At 38.4% G+C, this 20,393-nt stretch overlaps 1 protein-coding gene and 1 pseudogene across 1 annotated transcript in view; both read right to left on the reverse strand.

Annotated features, from left to right (window-relative positions):
- The window catches only part of LOC107684481 (pancreatic secretory granule membrane major glycoprotein GP2-like), a 10,540-nt pseudogene extending 2,557 nt beyond the window's left edge, over positions 1 to 7,983 (reverse strand).
- A 1,789-nt stretch (positions 7,984 to 9,772) lies between these two features.
- The window catches only part of LOC107684476 (uncharacterized), a 39,926-nt gene continuing 29,305 nt past the window's right edge, over positions 9,773 to 20,393 (reverse strand). The window contains exons 35-61 of the mRNA XM_016480729.1: positions 20,131 to 20,327; positions 19,850 to 19,985; positions 19,631 to 19,678; positions 19,190 to 19,234; positions 18,991 to 19,112; positions 18,470 to 18,748; positions 18,261 to 18,353; positions 18,020 to 18,173; positions 17,671 to 17,924; positions 17,237 to 17,383; positions 16,578 to 17,157; positions 15,883 to 16,466; positions 15,201 to 15,765; positions 14,495 to 15,099; positions 13,700 to 14,255; positions 13,406 to 13,602; positions 13,119 to 13,254; positions 12,836 to 12,883; positions 12,590 to 12,637; positions 12,422 to 12,469; positions 11,988 to 12,107; positions 11,708 to 11,892; positions 11,431 to 11,585; positions 11,093 to 11,338; positions 10,739 to 10,901; positions 10,357 to 10,459; positions 9,773 to 10,133 (exon numbers count right to left, since the gene is read on the reverse strand). Coding sequence (XP_016336215.1) covers positions 10,030 to 10,133; positions 10,357 to 10,459; positions 10,739 to 10,901; positions 11,093 to 11,338; positions 11,431 to 11,585; positions 11,708 to 11,892; positions 11,988 to 12,107; positions 12,422 to 12,469; positions 12,590 to 12,637; positions 12,836 to 12,883; positions 13,119 to 13,254; positions 13,406 to 13,602; positions 13,700 to 14,255; positions 14,495 to 15,099; positions 15,201 to 15,765; positions 15,883 to 16,466; positions 16,578 to 17,157; positions 17,237 to 17,383; positions 17,671 to 17,924; positions 18,020 to 18,173; positions 18,261 to 18,353; positions 18,470 to 18,748; positions 18,991 to 19,112; positions 19,190 to 19,234; positions 19,631 to 19,678; positions 19,850 to 19,985; positions 20,131 to 20,327 — 5,918 coding nt within the window. The 3' untranslated portion in view covers positions 9,773 to 10,029. The remainder of the gene's footprint in view (positions 10,134 to 10,356; positions 10,460 to 10,738; positions 10,902 to 11,092; positions 11,339 to 11,430; positions 11,586 to 11,707; positions 11,893 to 11,987; positions 12,108 to 12,421; positions 12,470 to 12,589; positions 12,638 to 12,835; positions 12,884 to 13,118; positions 13,255 to 13,405; positions 13,603 to 13,699; positions 14,256 to 14,494; positions 15,100 to 15,200; positions 15,766 to 15,882; positions 16,467 to 16,577; positions 17,158 to 17,236; positions 17,384 to 17,670; positions 17,925 to 18,019; positions 18,174 to 18,260; positions 18,354 to 18,469; positions 18,749 to 18,990; positions 19,113 to 19,189; positions 19,235 to 19,630; positions 19,679 to 19,849; positions 19,986 to 20,130; positions 20,328 to 20,393) is intronic.

Genomic DNA, 20,393 nt, shown 5'->3' on the forward strand with positions numbered 1-20,393 from the left:
GTGTGTGTGTGTGTGTGTGCGTGTGCGTGTGCGTGTTTGTGTGTGTGTTTGTTGTGTTGTAACGGCACTGTTGGGTTTAGATTTTTTTGTTTGTTTGTTTTTTTACCAGATCCTCAGGCAAAATGTCTGACTGATAACCTGAAGGTTGCAAGATCACGTCCAAGGAGCAAGTCATGAGCATAATCCATCACCACTGAGCCCTTGAGCAAGACACTTCACCCAGGCTTGCTCCAAGCATACTGTAAGCTTGGGCATGAAAAAATACACACAATCTTCAGTATAAGGACATATGTATGAGGAAATTATGGCATGAGTGGCTTATTGGCATGTGAACACAATGTTGACAGCAGATTTTGCTGTTGAAAGATGATCTTTAGGTTCCACTGAACCAAATAATGCATAATCTGACACTTCTTGTTTTACTATTTATAGTGTATAAGGATTTAAATGCAGGATAAAATACAGCATGTTTCTGTTTTGTTTGCAACAAGTAAAAAAAAAATCAAATATGCAGCAAAACTACATTGCAAAAGAAATGCATTTCTGCATTAATGCTGTCATTTTTAAAATATAGTTTTCCTTAACTTTTATCTCAGTTTTAGTTTTTTTTTATCCATTAAAATTAACTAAATGAAAATAAAAAATATGTTGTCTTGGCAACTAGCTGAAGTATATTTTCATAATTTAAACTTGACATGAGATAAAGCCTAAACTAATAAGTTTAATTACTACTGGCTCATGAATAAAAACAAAGTATTTTGAACTCACACATACCAAACAGAAAGCAGTTTAATCAGTTTATTTAAACATAAAATTGTGTATATTCCATCTCATGGGGGAGTCGTGGCCTAATGGTTAGAGAGTCGGACTCGTAACCCAAAGGTTGCGAGTTCGAGTCTCGTACCGGCAGGGATTGTAGGTGGGGGGAGTGAATGTACAGTGCTCTCTTCCACCTTCAGTACCATGACTGAGGTGCCCTTGAGCAAGGCACCGAACCCCCAACTGCTCCCCGGGCGGCGCAGCAAAAAAATGGCTGCCCACTGCTCCGGGTGTGTGTTCACGGTGTGTGTGTGTTCACTGCTGTGTGTGTGCACTTTGGATGGGATAAATGCAGAGCACTAATTCCGAGTATGGGTCACCATACTCACTTCACTTCACTCATTTGAGTAAACTATGTTAAAATAAACTCAGTTCTGCAAACTGATATTTTTTACATAAGGAGGTTCAAATTACATACAGTAAAGTGAATATGGCACCACTGCTAAATTAATCAAACATAGATTACAGGGAGAATCCTTAAAATGATTATTAGTGGGAACATTCTAGAAGAAAATCAGAACATTTATCATAGAAATTAGTAAAATCATCAGAGAAGCACACAGACTTGGAGCAGACTTGGTTTGAGACCTGCACACATATGAAGAGGGAATGCAAAGTATGATTTGTGATCCAACTGTTTTGATATTTTAATTCCATAAATCACCTGTGTTACCATCAGACCACATCAAAGGACCAACAGATATGGAAGTACTGTCACGTAAGTCCAGAGATCTAACCTCTCTGTGGTGGTGTTCAGAGTCACAGTGCTAAAAGTAAAAAAAAAAAAAAAAAAAAACAGGACATTCAGGTCATATGTCAGTTTATGACATCAAATAATTATCATCTTTGTCACAAACATCATCAGCAGAAGACAGCCACAAGTATCCATTAGGTGTAAGTGTACTCCTTAAACATTTGATGTTGTGACAGGATTTGTACACTCACCACTGAGCAGTCATTGTCTTTCAAAAGGCAAAGGTGAATAGCGCAGTGCAGGTAAATCTTTGTGGAGTTTGAAACGAAGATAAACACGCTGAAGGAGAAACGGCTGGATGTGGAAACACCATTCTGCAGAAGCTCCACTTTGTCATTTCGACTGGGACACCTGAGAATATTCATAATGATAATCATTAAATCAAAAAATTAATCTGAGATATCTAATAAAATATACCATAAAACAATAAGAATGGATCCCGTAAGAGGGATTGCCTCTGTTGTTGTATGCACTGCAGAGTTGTTTTAGTTTAATTAATGTATTATAGCTTATTATTTCTTATATTTTCTGTTTTGAGTAAGGTTTAAAAGTTTTGTTATGTGTTTGGCAGTTTTACTTTTTTATGTCTAAATAGTTTTTATGTTTTTAAGTTAAAAAATATGGACAATAAAGAAATCAGTGTTTCTGAAAATGGTCAGTGTTTCCAGTGTTGTGAAATTTAAAACTGAATTAAAAACAAATGTAAAAATAAAATTGATTAAATTTTATTTTGGTTAAGTTATGTAAACCAAATACAAGTTGTTGCTTTAAATATAAGTTCTCATGAAAATTGTAAAAATTAATTCGTTCAATAAATAAAATATAAAAAACACTAAAAATGCACTGTTTGCACACCTTACATTAAAAATACATTAAAAATATACATATATATAAACAATTAAATTAAATTACAAATTAAATTTCATTAAGTTTTAAATTAAATTAAACTAAATTAACACACAGCTTAGATGTCAGTGATGAGGTCCCAGCGGAGAGGGTAATGAGGATCGTTCACAGGTGTAGCCCAACATGTGTCAATCACTGAAGCAAACTGACGGCTGTCAACTCCATCAACACCAACTTCCACAAAAATCCGCTTGCTCAGCTCTGCGTTCACACTACCAGTGAAGGGGTGGGAAAATTCAGCATCCTGATATGGAATCATCCTGACCTGATATGTCCCTTGACCAGAAGGAAGGCTCATGTGCACAGTGCTGTTGAAATAAGAGATATTTACAATTTATTTATTCTTCATAATAGGTGAGTCTCACCTCTCCAGAGGGTTGATGCCCATGGAAAGTGTTTGGGTTTGTGAGTAAACACAGATGAGAGGAAGCTTCAGAATTATTTTCCTGCTGATGAGATGTCCAGCTGAGCTTGGCTCCCCCACAATAAAGTTCTTATAGATGAAGTGGGTGCCATTAGCCTGTATGGACATATTATTTGAAAATATATGTACTTTAAGTGACTTTTTAAAGTATGATTTACAAAATAAATAAATAAAATAAAATGATTTGTTGTTCTTTTGACCATTCAGGGATGTACATAATGAATCTTACCACAAGATTTGTGCCACAGATGTGGTCATTGTTGTCAAAATAGAACTCCACACTGCCATTCCGGACTGTTCCTCTGCAGTTGGGGTCATTGAGGTGTAAGATGTCAGAAGGAAAACCAGCCTCAAAAAGCTGACAGCGAGACAGAGACAGCAGCCAGAGCTGCTTTCACAGGTTTCAATTAAATCTGAGAGAGAAAACATCCAAGAGAATGTCAAAAACAAAAATACTGTATAATCATTGAAACAACATTGAAATGTAGTTGTAGAATGAGTCTAACCAAAGGAGTCATGCTGAGATCTGTGATGGTTTTCCTTGCAGGAACAGCCGTAAACACCATGTTTCTCTTCACACCGTTCATCCTCAATGCAGCTGAGCTCAAGACAGGGGTCTCCTTCACCTAAGAGGAGAACAACAGGATTAATGACAAAAGCTGGAGCAAACTTCAAGTTTGTTTAGAAGTGTTTGATGGTATGTCTCCATAATCTAGCCATACTTTTGTGGGAACATGTCATGTAGCCACACAAATGTTCTGCAGCAATTGAAATAGTCCTACATCCGACAGATGTTTCACAAGCACTTACAGCTTATAGTACCATCACAAGCTAAAATCATATGAACATATAACATGAAATACTTTACCACTGGATTCTGTGAGTGGGATTGCCTCTGTTGCTGTTTTGTACACTGATGTCTGGTCTGGGACAAATAATTATACAATACTGTCAATCTTTTTTAATTATTTTTTTTATATGATATATATTAAAAGGAACACAACACAATGTGTCTACCTGCACAGTAAGCTGCACACAATAGTGGTCTGACAAACTCATACACATAATAGTTTCCTGGACAAGCTTTGACTCGTATGGGAGGAGATATGTAACTACAGCGGTCATTCCATGTGGAACCACAGACTTGTCGTGTGACCACTCCATTTTCTAGCTGTGGGTAAGCACTCTACTAACACATGACTCTGGCATCTGGACACTCTGACCATTGTAGAGCAACCTGTACCAGCCGTTCCAGTTGACATTATAATCACAGCTTGAATTAGTGGGACCACCAATTACAGGAATAGTATTTGCCCTCCATGGCTCATCCAGACTCTAATAACTGTAGCAGGGGTCAAAACCTGGTGGACTGGTGAGAAGAACTGTTAAGGAAAATGAAAGAGAGTACATAGTTATTTGTTATTCACAGCAAGTTGCTAGTTGTCACACGGTCTATGTATCAGTAGTGTGGTTTTGTACACAGATGTGTATTTGCTCCAGCAGTGGTTTTGTAAATTGTTTTCAAACACCAAGACTTTTGTGTATACTCAATGCATTTTTATGTGCCTACAAAAAAATGATGTGCTTGCTTTGAGAAAGCAGGATCAAATATACATAAGCCAGAAATGATAACATGCACACTCAGATGTTACTTTAGTAGCTCCTTAATTTTATATACAATTTTACACACTTCATAATTGACAATGTCTTGTATGAACAGGCTAAATACACACTGGAAAAGAAGATCAGAGTGGCAAAGAGGAATTATTCTGAAAAAATAAGGATTCAATTCTCTTCCAGTGACTCAGCATCAGTGTGGAAAAGTGTGAAAGAAATTATACGTATATATATATATATATATATATATATATAAACAACTAAAATGACAAACAAAAAAATGACAAAAAACATAACATTTCTAAAACTGAAAATATAAAAATAAGATAGTCTAATATTGAAATAACATTGTTCAAATGTTGCTGACAAATTATAATTTTATAGTGTGACAGCATGCCATGCTATTGTACAATATGAAGGAGAATGACTGTACCTGCACAATATGCAGGGGCTGGGATGATTCGATATGTCCTTATAAGTTTGTAGACATAGTAATTTCCAGGACAAGCTTTGACTTGGATTGGGTCTGATCTGTAGTAACTGCACCGTTCATAATCAGAGCTGTAGACTTCACGAGTAACGACTCCATCTTCTATCTCAGGATGAGGGCCACCAAGCCACAGAGAACTATAACCTCCACATGACATATAACTGAAACACCACTCGGGCATCTGAGCACTCAACCCATCAATGAAGAGTCGATACCAGCCATGCCATTCAACACGAGTGTCATCATATCCATTTATAGTATTATGATAAAAAAAGAAATCATTTGGGCTTCTATTTTGGTCGTCAAAAATGCTGTAGTTATTGCATGGGTCGTCATCTGTGTCGGTTACAGCTGTTGAGAACAAACAACAGAAACAATCAGTGAGAATCAATACATATTCCACATGACTGTTATAGTTACAAAAATTGATATTACTCTTTCAAAATTCTAATGAAAATGTAAAGAGACTCAATTAGGTTTTAGACACATTTTATCGACTCAACTGGGAATTGAATGAATTTGACCTTATGACAACCGACGCAAAGTCATGTCGAATGCAGTCACAGCTGAAGTTGTAACGGAAGCTGTCGGTGATATAGTGCTGACATCTGAAAGGAAGCAATTTGAAGACGACATAAACAATAATGACACATTTAAAGAAATAATCCAAAGGCTATTTAAAAACTGTACCTATACAGTAACTTGTACACCGGGATTGTTTTCCCTGCACTTCACACCTTCACCTACCACCCCTGCAACCCCCTCCCTCCCTCCCCCACCATTCAACCTGCTGATTGTTTTGCAAATTCATACACGTAGTAATTGCCTGGACAGGCTTTGACCCTGATGGGTACAGCAACAAATTCACAGCAGCCTGAATCATCAGTCCCACAGACCTCTATGGTCACCACTGCATCTTCTATCTGAGGATGAGGACCATTGAGCCACAGACTGTATAATCCATTACAGCTGTACAAACCAACACAGCTCTCTGGCATTCGGACGTCCATTCCATTGTAGAAAAATCTGTACCAGCTGTTCATGGAGAAATATTCATCACACATGAATGTTCCTCTTTCATTCGTGGCTCTCCAGGGACGATCCAGAGACTGATAGCTGTAACAAGGATCATTGCTGAGGCTGTTGAAAGCAACTGATAAGAAAGAAAAATATTGTTAGCTCTTCATTGAGATTGACTGGTGACAGTGATTATTTGCATTGTTTTTCCACTGGATTCCGTAAAGAAATGATTATGCATTGCACAGCACTATTTCAGTGCATTTTGCACATGGTTAAACTGGATTTCATGTGCTTGTTGAAAAAGCTGCATGAGTTTTGCATTGAAATTTGAAGTGATGTGAATGTTAGTGAATTTGCCCTACAATTTTCAGTGCAAATTTGATTCAGTATTATATCCTAAATGCACAATAATGTAGCATGAGCATCTCAAGTCTAACTGGCTAAAAGTAGGCATATTTCATAATAATGGTAAAAAAATATAATGAAAACTAATATTAAACTTTAATACAGAGATCTAAGATTTGGTCACATTTCTGAAAGAAGTCTCTTATGCTCAGCAAGGCTGCATTTATTTGATTTAAAAAAATAAATAAATAGTAATAATAATAAATAAAAATATATATATATTGTAAAACTTCACTGTCACTGATCGATTTAATGAACCGATCGATAACTTCGCTTTTTTTTGGTTTTTTTGCCTTTTACTTTAAACTTTGGAATGCTGTATCATTATTTAAACAAAAATAAATAAATAAATAAAATAAAAATGTATTTTTAACAACAATAATAATAAATATTTCTTGAGCAAATCAGCATATCAAAATCATTTCTGTAGGAGCAGTCTGGAGTAATGACTGCTGAAAATGTAGCTTTGATTACAGGAATAAATTGCATTGTAATAACTCAAAAAATAGATATTTAAAATTGTAATAGTATTTCACAATGAAAAAAAAATACAAAAATACAAACTGCACCTGCACAGTATGAAGGTCTGCTGACTGACTCTTCAGGTCTGACAAGTTTATAGACATAATAATCCCCTGGACAGGCTTTTATTTGTTTGGGGGTGGATCTATAGTCACCACACTCGCCCCTTGGATGATATCCCAGGACCTCAAGGGTCACCACCCCATCCTTGAGTTGTGGATGAGAACCATTGAGATAAAGTGCCACAGTTTGTGTTGCTCACACACCACTCAGACATCTGAGCACTTTCTCCATTCAAATACAGCCGATACCAGCCATTCCATTCAACAAGACTGTCATCATGGTCGCCGTTTGGTTCATAACGTACGTCTCTCCATGGGTTATCCAGAACCGTATATTCAGAGCATGGGTCAGTGCTGGATTTTGTGGTATCTAAGAAAATAGTGTCAAGAGACAAAATGTGACAGTTGATAGAGAGGCACAAATTTAACAAACTGTTAATTATAATTTCTTTCCTCAACTGGAAATTTTTCTTGCAGATTGATTTGCCAATAGATGAATGGCCAGGAAGCATAGTGATGATACAATTTCGATTGAATATTTTTAAGATTACTGAGCATCTTGACTTTGACAAGAACGTCTTTGAGTGTTAAGTGCTTTAAGACGAAATTGACAGTTAATACATAAAGACAGCAAAACTGATTAGAGGTTATGTTGAGCATTTTGTGAATACAAAACCCTGATACAGTACCTTGAGCCACAAATTGTTTTGAAAGAATATATTTTACTTAAAGGGGAAGAACTGAAGGATTATAATTCATGACGAAGCAGACCCCAAGTATAATGATTAGCCTACCTGATGTTTGTCCTTCGATTCTTTCACCTGTTAAATACAAAAGCATCTTGTCAGTTCACTTATTTAATAGTGTGACAATTCTTGGCCACAGGTTGGCATTTTTAATAGATGTGAAACTTACCATTATTCAGCAGCAGTAGTGTCACACAAAATAAGATTAGAAACCTCATTTTTGATTTCTAAACACAGACAGGATTGGGAAACACTTTATTTTGATGGTGCCTTTTGAACATTCTGTTGACAATAAGTAATGTTGCAGCTACATGCCAACTAACTCTCATTAGAGTATTAGTAAACTGTCTGCTTCATATCTGCTAACTATTTATTGTGCTGGTCTCCCAAAAGACATTCTACAGACCATATGTAACTTTGCAAGTACATGTCAACTTATTGTAACCCTAACCCTACCATGACTACAAATACTCTACTAACACTCTAATGAGAGTTAGTAGATATGTAGGTACAACATTACTTATAGTCAACAGAATGCATTAAAGGGACCATCAAAATAAAGTGATACCCAGGATTGTAACCTTCTTTTTGGCACATATTAATAAAATCTACATCTTCACTGCAACAGTAACAGAATTTGTATCAGTATACAAGGATTAAAAGTAAAGAAAAAATAAACAATATCACAAAAACGTTGCTGTATAATAATTTATATCAAAAGATGACTGAAAGAATGAGTGGAGCCAGATGAGATGAATTTTACCTGAGATGAAATGCTGCTGCTGCGTATAGGCCTATTAGGGTGATTGTCTCTTCAACAGTTCAAACTAAATACAGTGATGTTGAACTGCAGGTTTTAGAGTCTTATAATTTTGAAATGGTAGGCAGAACATGGTTGGACCTAGGAGTTATTTTTATTTTTGTTTAGCAATACTTCAAACAAGTTTTTGTTTTCATATCTTAGACATACCATAAATTCTCCCCACCCAACAGCATATTATGGTATGGTTTGGGATGTGTTTTGACAGATTCTTCAGTCTACTAATTAACCTTTCTTTTGACATTTTAAAGTAAAATGACATATATGTACCCTGTGGTTAATGCAAGAGGATGCATGATCACTTTGTTCGTGAAATCTATTTTTCAGTGCTGGTATAAGACACTTAATTTCACAATCTAGCTGGTGTTTTTCTTTTATCCTAACAATAGGCATGTGTTGTTTGTACCGAGTCCTATTTATCTTATAGAACAAGTGTGTTAGCAGCAGTTGTTATTTTTTATTGCACTGCTGCAGTTTAGTTTGATTTATTGAGCAAACTTTTTTCAAAGCAACTTACAAATGAGAAAATCACAAACAATCTAACTTGTAGCAGTAGCTAACAGTATTCATCAGTACACAATTCCAACTTTAATGAGTAACTTTAATGTGCAAGCGAGAATAATACACAGACTAAAGCTTTGAATGTCAATAGCATGAAGGTCTCTTTCGATATTTGTTCCCTTGCATTTGTTTCCTGCATTTGCCTAGTAAATTCAAACTGCCAAATTTGTAAAAAAATCAGAGGTACAGAGGTTAGAATTAACAAATGAGTCTGCGAAATGATTAAATCATTATGCTGATTAATTCTAAATTCATCAATTTTATGTGAAGGATTTTCTTATGTACAGTGCATTTTTCAGTAAAATTACAAATATACAAGAAATCTGTAAAAACTTGGTTGTATCAGTAAAGAATGAAGAGAAAACAGTTATCTCTGTTAACACACGAACACTAAGAAAAGTTTGTATTCCAGTAATATGTATGACTAGGTCAGAAGAAAAAAAACGCTGCAAAACAGCTTTGGCCCATAAAACGTCTGTGTGAGTGTATAGCTGATTTTGGGTTTGAGATGGTTTATGATAGGATGTAGCCTAAGCCTGACTCAGTATAATAGCTGAACTAACTACATTGTAACAAACAATAATAAAAACAAAATCACACACACACAGAAATGACAAATATGTCACCAAAACACAGAGAAAATCAGTTTATTGTGATTTGTTTTATCTCATTATTTAATATGCTTTATCCTCACAATAGTAATAAGACTGTTTGATTTATAAAACATTTTAAAGGTTGTGATTTTCAACAATCACCCAAAGGTCACATTTATAGAAAGCTTGTAACAGTTTGGCATCAGTGTCACGTTCATCGAGAAAGAGATATAATAAAAATATAAGAATAGATGTGTTAAAACATTAGGTTGATTGCCAGTGGAAATATCCTAGCAGAATATCAGGAGACTCATCAGAGAAATAAGTGATATAGTCAGAGAACCCAACAGACATGGAGCCCTGGATACTAGCACTTGGCGTGGCATCGGCGTATCTGTGAACAGAAATTATACAGCAGTCAGCTGATTGCAGCACTTCACGAGTGCTGATATTTACTTAGCACTTTTTACTTATTTTTTTTTAAATAATTCCTATGCATCCACTGTGTTCCAGACCAGAGTATGTGAAGGTTGTGGAACTACGACACTCTTTTTTTATGTGATATTGAATTAAATTGAATTCTCTTTTTGTTGTTGTTGTTTTGTTTCATAAGTTACCTTTGTTACTGTCAGACCACATCAATGGACCAAGGGATATGGAAGTACTGTCATGGAAATCCACAGATCTGCCCGCTCTATGGTGGTGTTCAGAGTCACAGTGCTGAAAGACAGATGAAAAGACAACCAATTTGTGTCAGTTTAAGTTATCATCAGTCGTATCAGCCAAAGGGGTTGAGGTTTTGCTAGTCAGCATGGCCCCATCAGCCTCTACTGGTGGTTTATCGCAATTGGAAACAAATAGCATCTTTCTCTATTGACCGTCGCTCAAAAGTATCTTTTACTTAAAGAAAATTGACAACATTTACTAATAACAACAATTATGACCATGTCCACAAGAAAAATCTGAAAGGTTTTATTACTTATTAATTTGTACACTCACCACTGAGCAGTGATTGTCTGTCAGAAGGCAAAGGTGAACAGCACAGTGCAGGTAAACCTTGGTGGAGTCTGCAGTGAAGATAAACATCTCGAAGGAGAAACGGCTGGATGTAGAAACACCATTTTGCAGCAACTCCACTGTATCATCATTAGGATTGGGACACCTGAGCATTTTGGAACAGTATAATAAAGATATTATAGAGATAACAAAAAACAAAAATGATTTACTAGGTTAACTATGTTCAAGTATTGTACAATTTAAGGTTTGGAAAGATATGAGGGTAAGTAAATAAACAGAAATTTATTTTTTAGAAAGCGCTAAGTAAAGACAAACCAAACAAAAACATGGACTTGCCTGTCAACGATGAGGTCCCAGCGGAGAGGGTAATGAGGATCGTTCACAGGTGTAGCCCAACATGTGTCAATCACTGAAGCAAACTGACGGCTGTCAACTCCATCAACACCAACTTCCACAAAAATCCGCTTGCTCAGCTCTGCGTTCACACTACCAGTGAAGGGGTGGGAAAATTCAGCATCCTGATATGGAATCATCCTGACCTGATATGTCCCTTGACCAGCAGGAAGGTTCATGTGCACAGTGCTGTTGAAATAATTTTACATGATATGTGTCAACTACAAATAAGTATAATTAATAGTTCATTTCGTAAGTGGGCTACAGTCAGTGTGCCCCACCTCTCCAGAGGGTTGATGTCCATGGAAAGTGTTTGGGTTTGTGAGTAAACACAGGTGAAAGGAAGCTTCAGAATTCTTTTCCTGCTGATGAGATGTCCAACTAATTTTGGCTCCCCCACAATAAAGTTCTTATAGATGAAGTGTGTGCCATTGGCCTGTATGGACATATTATTTGAATATTTGTACTTTAAGGAACTTTTTAAAGTATGATTTACAAAACAAATAAAATGATTTGTTGTTATTTTGACCATTCAAAGATGTACATAATGAATCCTACCACAAGATTTGTGCCACAGATGTGGTCATTGTTGTCAAAATAGAACTCCACACTGCCATTCCGGACTGTTCCTCTGCAGTTGGGGTCATTGAGGTGTAAGACGTCAGAAGGAAAACCAGCCTCAAAAAGCTGACAGCGAGACAGAGACATGGAGCCAGAGCTGCTTTCACAGGTTTCAATGAAATCTGAGAGAGAAAACATCCAAGAGAATGTCAAAAACAAAAATATAATCAATGATGAACATTAAAACAACATTGAAATGTTGTGCATTGAGTCCAACCAAAGGAGTCATGCTGAGATCTGTGATGGTTTTCCTTGCAGGAACAGCCGTAAACACCATGTTTCTCTTCACACCGTTCATTCTCAGTGCAGCTGAGCTCAAGACAGGGGTCTCCTTCACCTAAGAGGAGAACAACAGGATTAATGGCAAAAGTTGAGGCATAGATAAAACACATCTGGGGTGAAGATAATATCTTGGCTTCCTTTGTTAAATAAAACAATCTTTGCGATAACAGATTGAGCATTAGGATTTTTTGTTTTACTGGACTTACTCGAAAAAAAATAAAAAAAGTTACAAGTGGTTAAAACAGACCTATGGAATTTTATAAGTAAAAACATCAAAAAACACCATTACTGATATCAGTTCACGTGACATCTTTTCATTCAATGTGTCATTCAAATATGTGTTTTTTTTCTAAATTGTTTTAAAAATACTTGAGGGAATGGTTGATCTGGTGGTGGTCATGTAGGTGGTGCTCTCTTCTGTAAAGACAGAGAAAAACTGCAACAGTGAAAATGAGTGCAACACAGTTCTAGAGTTCTAAACCAATCCAATCACCTCTGGGACAAATCATAAAATTACAAAAAGTATATGGAAAATACCTGAGGGAAGGCTTGATGTGGTGGTGATAATGTGTGTAGTGCTCTCGTCTGTAAAGAGAAAAATACATTCAACATTTTTTTTACCATATACCAACTCAGACATGCCAATAGAGCACAGCAGTCATCATCCACCTTTTCAGTAGCCTTGGTTCTGAAGTACCTTTTCTATTCATTGCCTCCATAAGGATTTGAAACATCTTGTCAACTGAGACAAATCACAAAATTACAAAAACCATTACAAAATACCTGAGTGAATGCTTGATTTGGCGGTGGTAAAGTGTGTGGTGCTGTCTTCTGTAAAGAGAAAGATAAAATAAAATTGTTTCTTTATTACATGCCAACACTTATATGACTGTAGAACACAGTAGTGATCATCAACTCGTTCAGTGGTCTTGGTTCTGATAGTGTTTTTCCTATTCATTTTCTCCACAGGAACTCACAACAATATTTTCTTAGTGTGTAAACACAAACATTTAGGTGATGCAACTCAGAAAAGTTAATATAAGAGATATTAAACACGTGCACTGACCATAGCAGCCACGAAGTCCATTTCTGACCGTACACTCCATCGTCGATGGGCAGGTTGAATCAGAGCAGCGCAAATCATTTGGCGCAAAACATTCACAGAGTTGGGAACATTCTTCATCCCAGAATTGCTCACCAACCTAAGAAATTTCACCACAAAACAATGAACTTTATACTTCCAGAACAGCGTATATATGAGTTGTTTTAGTATTGATATACTACATACAAGGCTCCGATATCTTATAAATGAAATCGAATAAAGCTTTGTCAAAAGAGAGCTTCAGTCCTTACATTAAAGTAGAATCCGGTATGCAAGCAGCCACATTGCTCTACTGATGCACAGAGTCCTCCACTCCTCACCAACCCATCATCACAGAAACATCCCTCTGAGCAGGTGTGTTGACAACTAGCATCAATGTTGCTGGCGCAAGTATGACCACAGTCTGTGCCACACAACTCATAGTGGCTGTTCTCTGGGCAGGTTATGACTGGAAATGTAACATTTGTATTTATGTCAAGCCTGTCTTAAAAATGTATTCTATTTTTTCAAGTTAATTACACACTAACGGAAATTATCTCACTCACCACAGGATGTGCTTTCTCTCCAGGGGTAGATAACGGCATTGTTAGATTGACAGGCACTCGCATAGGTTTGGATCGAGTGACACAGGACATCATTACGGTTTCCAGAAAGGCAAACATCGAACACACAGTCATCAAAGTAGGCTTGAGGATCGACATAAACATGGCAGAAACTAAAGGGGCCCTCACTGGACCTGATGATGTCACACAGGGAACGGGAGGTTGTCTGATCCTGGCACAAAGGGCAATTGTTACCACACCCATCATTGCATGGCAGCTCGTCCTCAACCCTCCAACTTGCTCCAAACTGGTCTGCTGAGCGCACCAGAGCACCTGAAGGAGTCATGAAGTCATCATTACTCTGGCCGTTGAAGTTTCCACAGATGCCACACGTAACCCCACTGTACTCCGCTGGTACGATGATGTCCACCGCCCAGGAGCCACTATAACCAATGCTCAAACCAAAGTCAGTTGATACAAATATGTACTGTGCGCTGGAGTACACAGACACCCGTCCAGAGTCAAGCAGGATGGGGAGGTTTCTGGTCTCTCCATCAACCTGATTGAAAATAGAATAAAACAATAGCTTGTTTTAAAGCTAAGCAGGCAATATTGCTGATACATGACTAAATACAATAAGGCTTGAAAACAAGTGCACTTCTGGGTGTGTTCTCCAGAGTAATACCAGAGGGAAATTGTTTGAAGAGCAGATTTGTTGTAGATCATGGCATCATAACAATCACACAAAATTATCATTAATATTTATGTTTTTATCTATCACCTATAATGCTTGATTACCTCAACAGTAAACTGACGGTTCATGTCCCGTGACATGTGCACAAGATGCCCAGAGACATTGACAAAAATTTCAACAGTAATTGACACTGGGAGTCCATGCCATGCCTCGTTCCTTGCATCCACCTGGAAGTGCGGAAGCCCAGTAGTGTCATTACATACTGTGGCTAGCACATAGCGGCATGTGCCCTGGAAGTCAAAGTAGGATTTATCAAAAGACATGTAGTGGGGGTCTCCTGAAGCAGAGCAACGAGCGTGCGGCCGAGGATGGCAGCCGTACTCGCCATCCAACACATGGCAGACCTCCACCTCACTGCAAGAAGATGGTGTGCAGTGAACATTTCCAGTGATTCCATCACAAACACACAAGAACTGGCACTCTTCACCATGCCAGAACGTCTCTCCAGCCTGCCGATAACGCCCAGAGTGGTAGCAACCACAACCCACGGGAGGCACACAATGATCTCCATTCAACACATTTCCGTCATTACACTGGCATCCCTCCTGGCACTGCAATGCACACTGAAATGGAAAGGAGAGGCTGGGGCAGGATGCAGGACAGGATGTGCCGCATACAACATAATGGGAATTTGCTGGACAGCTGGGATCTGGAATTACAAAAGCATAATGACAATGGTAGAAAATATAAGCAAATTTCAGCTTCATGAAATCCAGTTGTAGATCAGCAGATCCAACACTTGATGCTTACCACAGTGGGTGGCAAACCTCCACTCTTCTACTGCAATGCCATTCTGTTGACAAAGTAGAGTGTAACCTCGCAGAACCTCACATAGAGCCTCTCTGGCACCTTGTGTCTGTTCCAGCAGCTGAACGCAATCTGCAATCCGTTGCTGAGGATCTATTACTCTGCTGCACTCAACAAATGGTCCATCATGCTTGGCCATGATACTACAATGTTCAATGAACTGGCTGCTGTTCTGATAATGTCCTGTTTCCCAGCTGTCATTTGGGTCCTCACAGTGGGCTGATAGGGAACCATCACGCCAGCTGTCCGCAAACAGCTGTGTGTCATTCAACAGAACAGTATCTGGAGTGTAAAACTCATCGGCAATGTCCTCATTGAAGTTCCCACACAGACCTCCAAGTGTGCCACTATATGTGCTTGGTGCCGTAATTCGGACAATGTGTGGCCAGTCAGCTCTTACAGTCACCCCAAAGTTTGTTTCCAAAACAAAACCCCTCACACTACTGTGATAAATGCGGATTTGCCCAGAGCCAACACTGACAGGCAGATTAACCATCTGTCCATCCACCTGAAAAGAGTGATAAACAGTGTCAGGAGACTTTCCATCTAGCGTATGAATTTGAAAAATAATGCAATTATGCTCTTGGACTGAGTAACAGCTTAGTGATTTCATATTTTGCCTTACGTTTACATTGCTGCCCTCTCCCATTTCGATGGAGACCTGAATTCCGTCTGCCTCAAACTTCAAAACCCTGGAAAAGTCTTGAAGGCCTCTGGGTACTTTCTCCACCGTCAACACAAAGTGTGGTAGTGAGGATGGCCCCATCACCCTAGAAAGGGTCAGTCCGCATGCTCCGGGGTATCTGAAACTTTGTCCATCGAAGGTGTGATATGACCCGAGGTCTTCAACCGAGCAGGTAGCATAGCCGGTGGGCCTGCAGCCTCTCACACCATCATGGACTCCACACACCTCTGCTGGACCACACTGGTGCTGATGGCAGGTCATCGACATGCTGCTGCACACACACTGTCTCCCACAGTCACCATCCAACACCACTGACTGTCCTTCAGCGTAATAGAAGCCCTCAAAGATGCAGCCACAGTTTGCTTCAGGCACACACTCTCCAGCACTCAGGATGTACCCAGGATCACAGATACAGCTTTCCTGACTGGGCAAGGGACAGTTCATTGGGGCAGACGGATTACTGCAAGTCGCAGGACAACCTGTTCCTTGAGGCTCAAAATGACTGTGTACAGGGCACTGAATTTCTGAAAATAGAGAAATAAAATAAAGAATATGCATAAATTATTGTAATCTTTTCATTTGGACTGAGATCTAATTTGCTCTATTGAAATCATTCATCACAAAACTATGCCTACCACAGAAGCCCTGCTGTCTCCATTGACCAAGTTGTACACCCTGCTGTTGGCACTGAGTAGCATACACATTGAGAGCCTGGCACAGAATGGGCAGGTACCCTCCGCCCAAGCAAAGGTCATACACACAGTTCTCTATGTAGGTCTGTGGCGCATGCACAGAGTGGCATGCGCCAAAAGGGCCGAAAACATCTTCTAGGATTCCACAATGGTTGCTGTCACTGTACAAAGTCATTTCATCTGTGGTACAAACAGCACAAGCCAGACCTGTGCACCTGACATTATGGCATTCAGGATCTGTGTCACTTTGTACCTTCCAGCTGTTAGCAAAGTCCACATCTGAGCTCAAGATCTCACCACTGGGTGAACGGAAGTCATCTTCGGGAAGCAGGTTAAAGTTTCCACACAGACCACAGGTGGAATTAAAATAGTCATATGGTACAGAGATGCTGACGTAGCTGTATGCATCATATGTAACAACCAGACCAAAGTCTGTGCTGATGGCCAAGGAAAAACCTGACCGATAGACCTGGATGGAGCCATTGCGGAGGGTGAATGGCGTTGCTGCAAAACTTCCATTAACCTACTCAAAGTTGGAAAAAGAGGAGATTAGGAAAATAACAGCATTTAAGTGAGAATTACAGCAATATAGTCATACTAACCCTTGCGTCATAATAGTGATCCTTGACCAGTTCAATTACTTCATCATAGACAAACACTCTGACCATCCGCGTCCATGACACATGCGTGCTGCCCCGATGCTCGTTTTTGCCCTCAATGCGATAGTATGGCAAACTGCTGCCACAGGCCTAAAAGTGTCAAGGATTACCAACTGATTTCTACTTATTATATAATAAACAGAAAGCCATAGAAATGATAGAGTAGGGGTAGCCAACCTTGCCGTTGGAGAGCTACATCTTGGAGAGTTGAGCTCCAACCCAGTCAAGCACACCTGAACCAGCTAATCAAGATGTTCAGGGTTACTAGAAAATTACAGCATAGGCAAGTGTGTTGAAGCAAGGTTGGAACTGAAGTCTGCAGGATGGTAGCTCTCCAGGAGCAAAGTTGCTTAATCCTGCAGTGGAGAACGACTAACCTCAGAGAGAACATAAGTGCAGGTTCCTTGAAAGTGAAAAACCTGATAGTCAAAGGTGTAGTAGTGAGGATCACCAGAGATGGTACAGGTTTGCCGTTGGATGTTCTGGCAAGAGTATTGGAAGGCTGCTGGACGGCAGGCTTGGGAGTAACTGCAGGGCTCGTGGCTACACTGGAGGCCACTGCTGGTGCAGGTGCATCTCTGCTGGCAGGTGGTATCACTCCAGAAAGAGTCTTCGAACTGCACTGGAATACCTACAAAACAGCAGTTTCACATAGCTTTTAACTCAAAATTACTGGATGTTAAGGGAATAAATAAAAGCACTTCAGGAGAATAGCAAAAACATTACCATTAAACTGACAACCCCGTGATCCATGATCTGTTCTGAAAGCCCATCTGCCTGGCACATTGACATTGCTGCTGTATGTCAAGTTTGTGATGTTATTCGAGAATGATCCAGGAATTGAGAAATGGTATCTGGAGTTGATGGTGTCATAACCAGCCTGTGATAAATTATGATAAAACACTTTCAGCATCTTATTTAAATTGTCTTCTAAATCTCTATATTTTATTTACCATGTTGTACACACCTGTACATAATCTTTTGGAGCAATTGTTCCATAATTCATCAAAACAAATGTGTAATGGCCATCTGAAATCAAAACCACTTGGAAAGATGTTTCCTGAAAAAAGACCATGGTAAAAGTCCTAGTCAGTACAAGTTTTCCAGATGTCACAATAATCATATAATGTATTGCAAAGCCAAGAAGATTAAACAAAATCAAGCGGGGATTCTTACTGTTCCTGACAGAGGGAAATATGCAACTCTGTCCCATGTTGCTACAAAGACCCAAGTAGCAGAGAAGCTCAGTTCAGGAAAGTATTGGTTAATGTCTTGTGTGGCCTCTGTAAGAACACTGCCAGACGTGTACTGACGATATGAAATAACACCATTGCCCTCGTTATCAATATCTGTCCAGAATGGAGCAATGAGGTCTATTTCACCATAACCTGGGAACTGGTATGGAGTGTAGCTGTGAAATTGTCCATTAAAAGTCAAGTGTCCGTTGTTGTTGACCTGAAACAGATAAAGACGTCTCATCACACACATTTTCTTTTAAAATATGTAAGATTCAGTGTGGCAAGATTCATGTGGGATCAGGGACAGCATTAACTATGAAATAGGCTACAAGACTATTAATGAAACCGTAATATTTCAATTTATTTTTATATTTAAACAAAATAAGTACATAAACAATAAATAAATAATGCAAGTAATCATTATTTTCTGATTTATTTCATTCATGTACACAGACTTACATATATTTGACTATACGTTTGTCCAAAAAATATGAAATGGTGCAGAAGATAGATCACAGATGAACTCCCATCATCAGAACGATCATTCTCTATGTCTCCAGCTCCAAATGGATAAAACACAGCTGTGGAAATTCATGAATTTACATTTAATGTTTATTATTATTCATTTATTTATTTTTCCAAATTGTTTCAAAAATACCTGGGGGGATTGGTCTGGTGGTGGTCATGTTAATGGTGCTCTCCTCTACAAAAGAGAAAAAAAAATTTTAAAAAATGTTCACATTACATGCCAAATCTGATATCACTGTAGTGTGCAATAATGACTTTTTCTCCGTTTCTTCACCAACTCTGCTTCTGGAAGTATTTTTCCTATTTATTTTTCCCATTAACTTTCTCCATAAAGATTTGAAAGAGTTCTTAAATAAAAAAAAAATAAAAATAAAATGAACCAAGCTAACAACCTCTGAGACAACATTACAAAGAAATGTTTAAAAAAAAATTTTAAAAAATAAAAGAATTTAAAAAAATAAAAAAAGGCTTGTAAGATTTTATTAGTAAACAAATTCATGCCATCACTGATATAACATGATTTATTTTTATTTATGATGTTTTTTTTTTCTTTGCATTTTTAAAAAAATACCTGAGGGAAGGCTTGATCTGGTGGTGGTGATGTATGTGGTGCTCTCATCTGCACAGAGAAAATAACATGAAAAAGACATTAATTACATTAGTTACATTAATTGGCAATTCTGATATCCCTATACGGCACAATGCTGTGGCACAATCCACTCTAAAGTGAATGTTTAGCTGATGCAACAAAGAAAAGTTCACATAAGAGATATCAAACACGTGTACTGACCATAGCAGCCACGTAGTCCATTTCTGACCGTACACTCCATCGTCGATGGGCATGATGAATCAGAGCAGCGCAAATCATTTGGAGCAAAACATTCACAGAGTTGGGAACATTCTTCATTCCAGAATTGATTGCCAACCTATGAAATTATACCACAAAATGATCAACTTTACATTTCCAGAACAGAGTATATACGAGTTGTTTTAATATTGATATACTACATACAAGGCTCCGATCTTGTGAAATCTAATAAAGCTTTGTCTAAACAGAGTTTCAGTCCTCACATTAAAGTAGAATCCAGTATGCAAGCAGCCACACTGCTCCACTGGGACACAGAGTCCTCCACTCCTCACCAACCCATCATCACAGAAACATCCCTCTGAGCAGGTGTGTTGACAACTAGCATCAATGTTGCTGGCGCAAGTATGACCACAGTCTGTGCCACACAACTCATAGTGGCTGTTCTCTGGGCAGGTTATGACTGGAAATGTAACATTTGTATTTATGTCAAGCCTGTCTTAAAAATTTATTCTATTTTTTCAAGTTA

The sequence above is a fragment of the Sinocyclocheilus anshuiensis genome, unplaced genomic scaffold, assembly GCF_001515605.1.
Source record: "Sinocyclocheilus anshuiensis isolate Anshui unplaced genomic scaffold, SAMN03320099.WGS_v1.1 scaffold1833, whole genome shotgun sequence".
NCBI lineage: Eukaryota > Metazoa > Chordata > Actinopteri > Cypriniformes > Cyprinidae > Sinocyclocheilus > Sinocyclocheilus anshuiensis.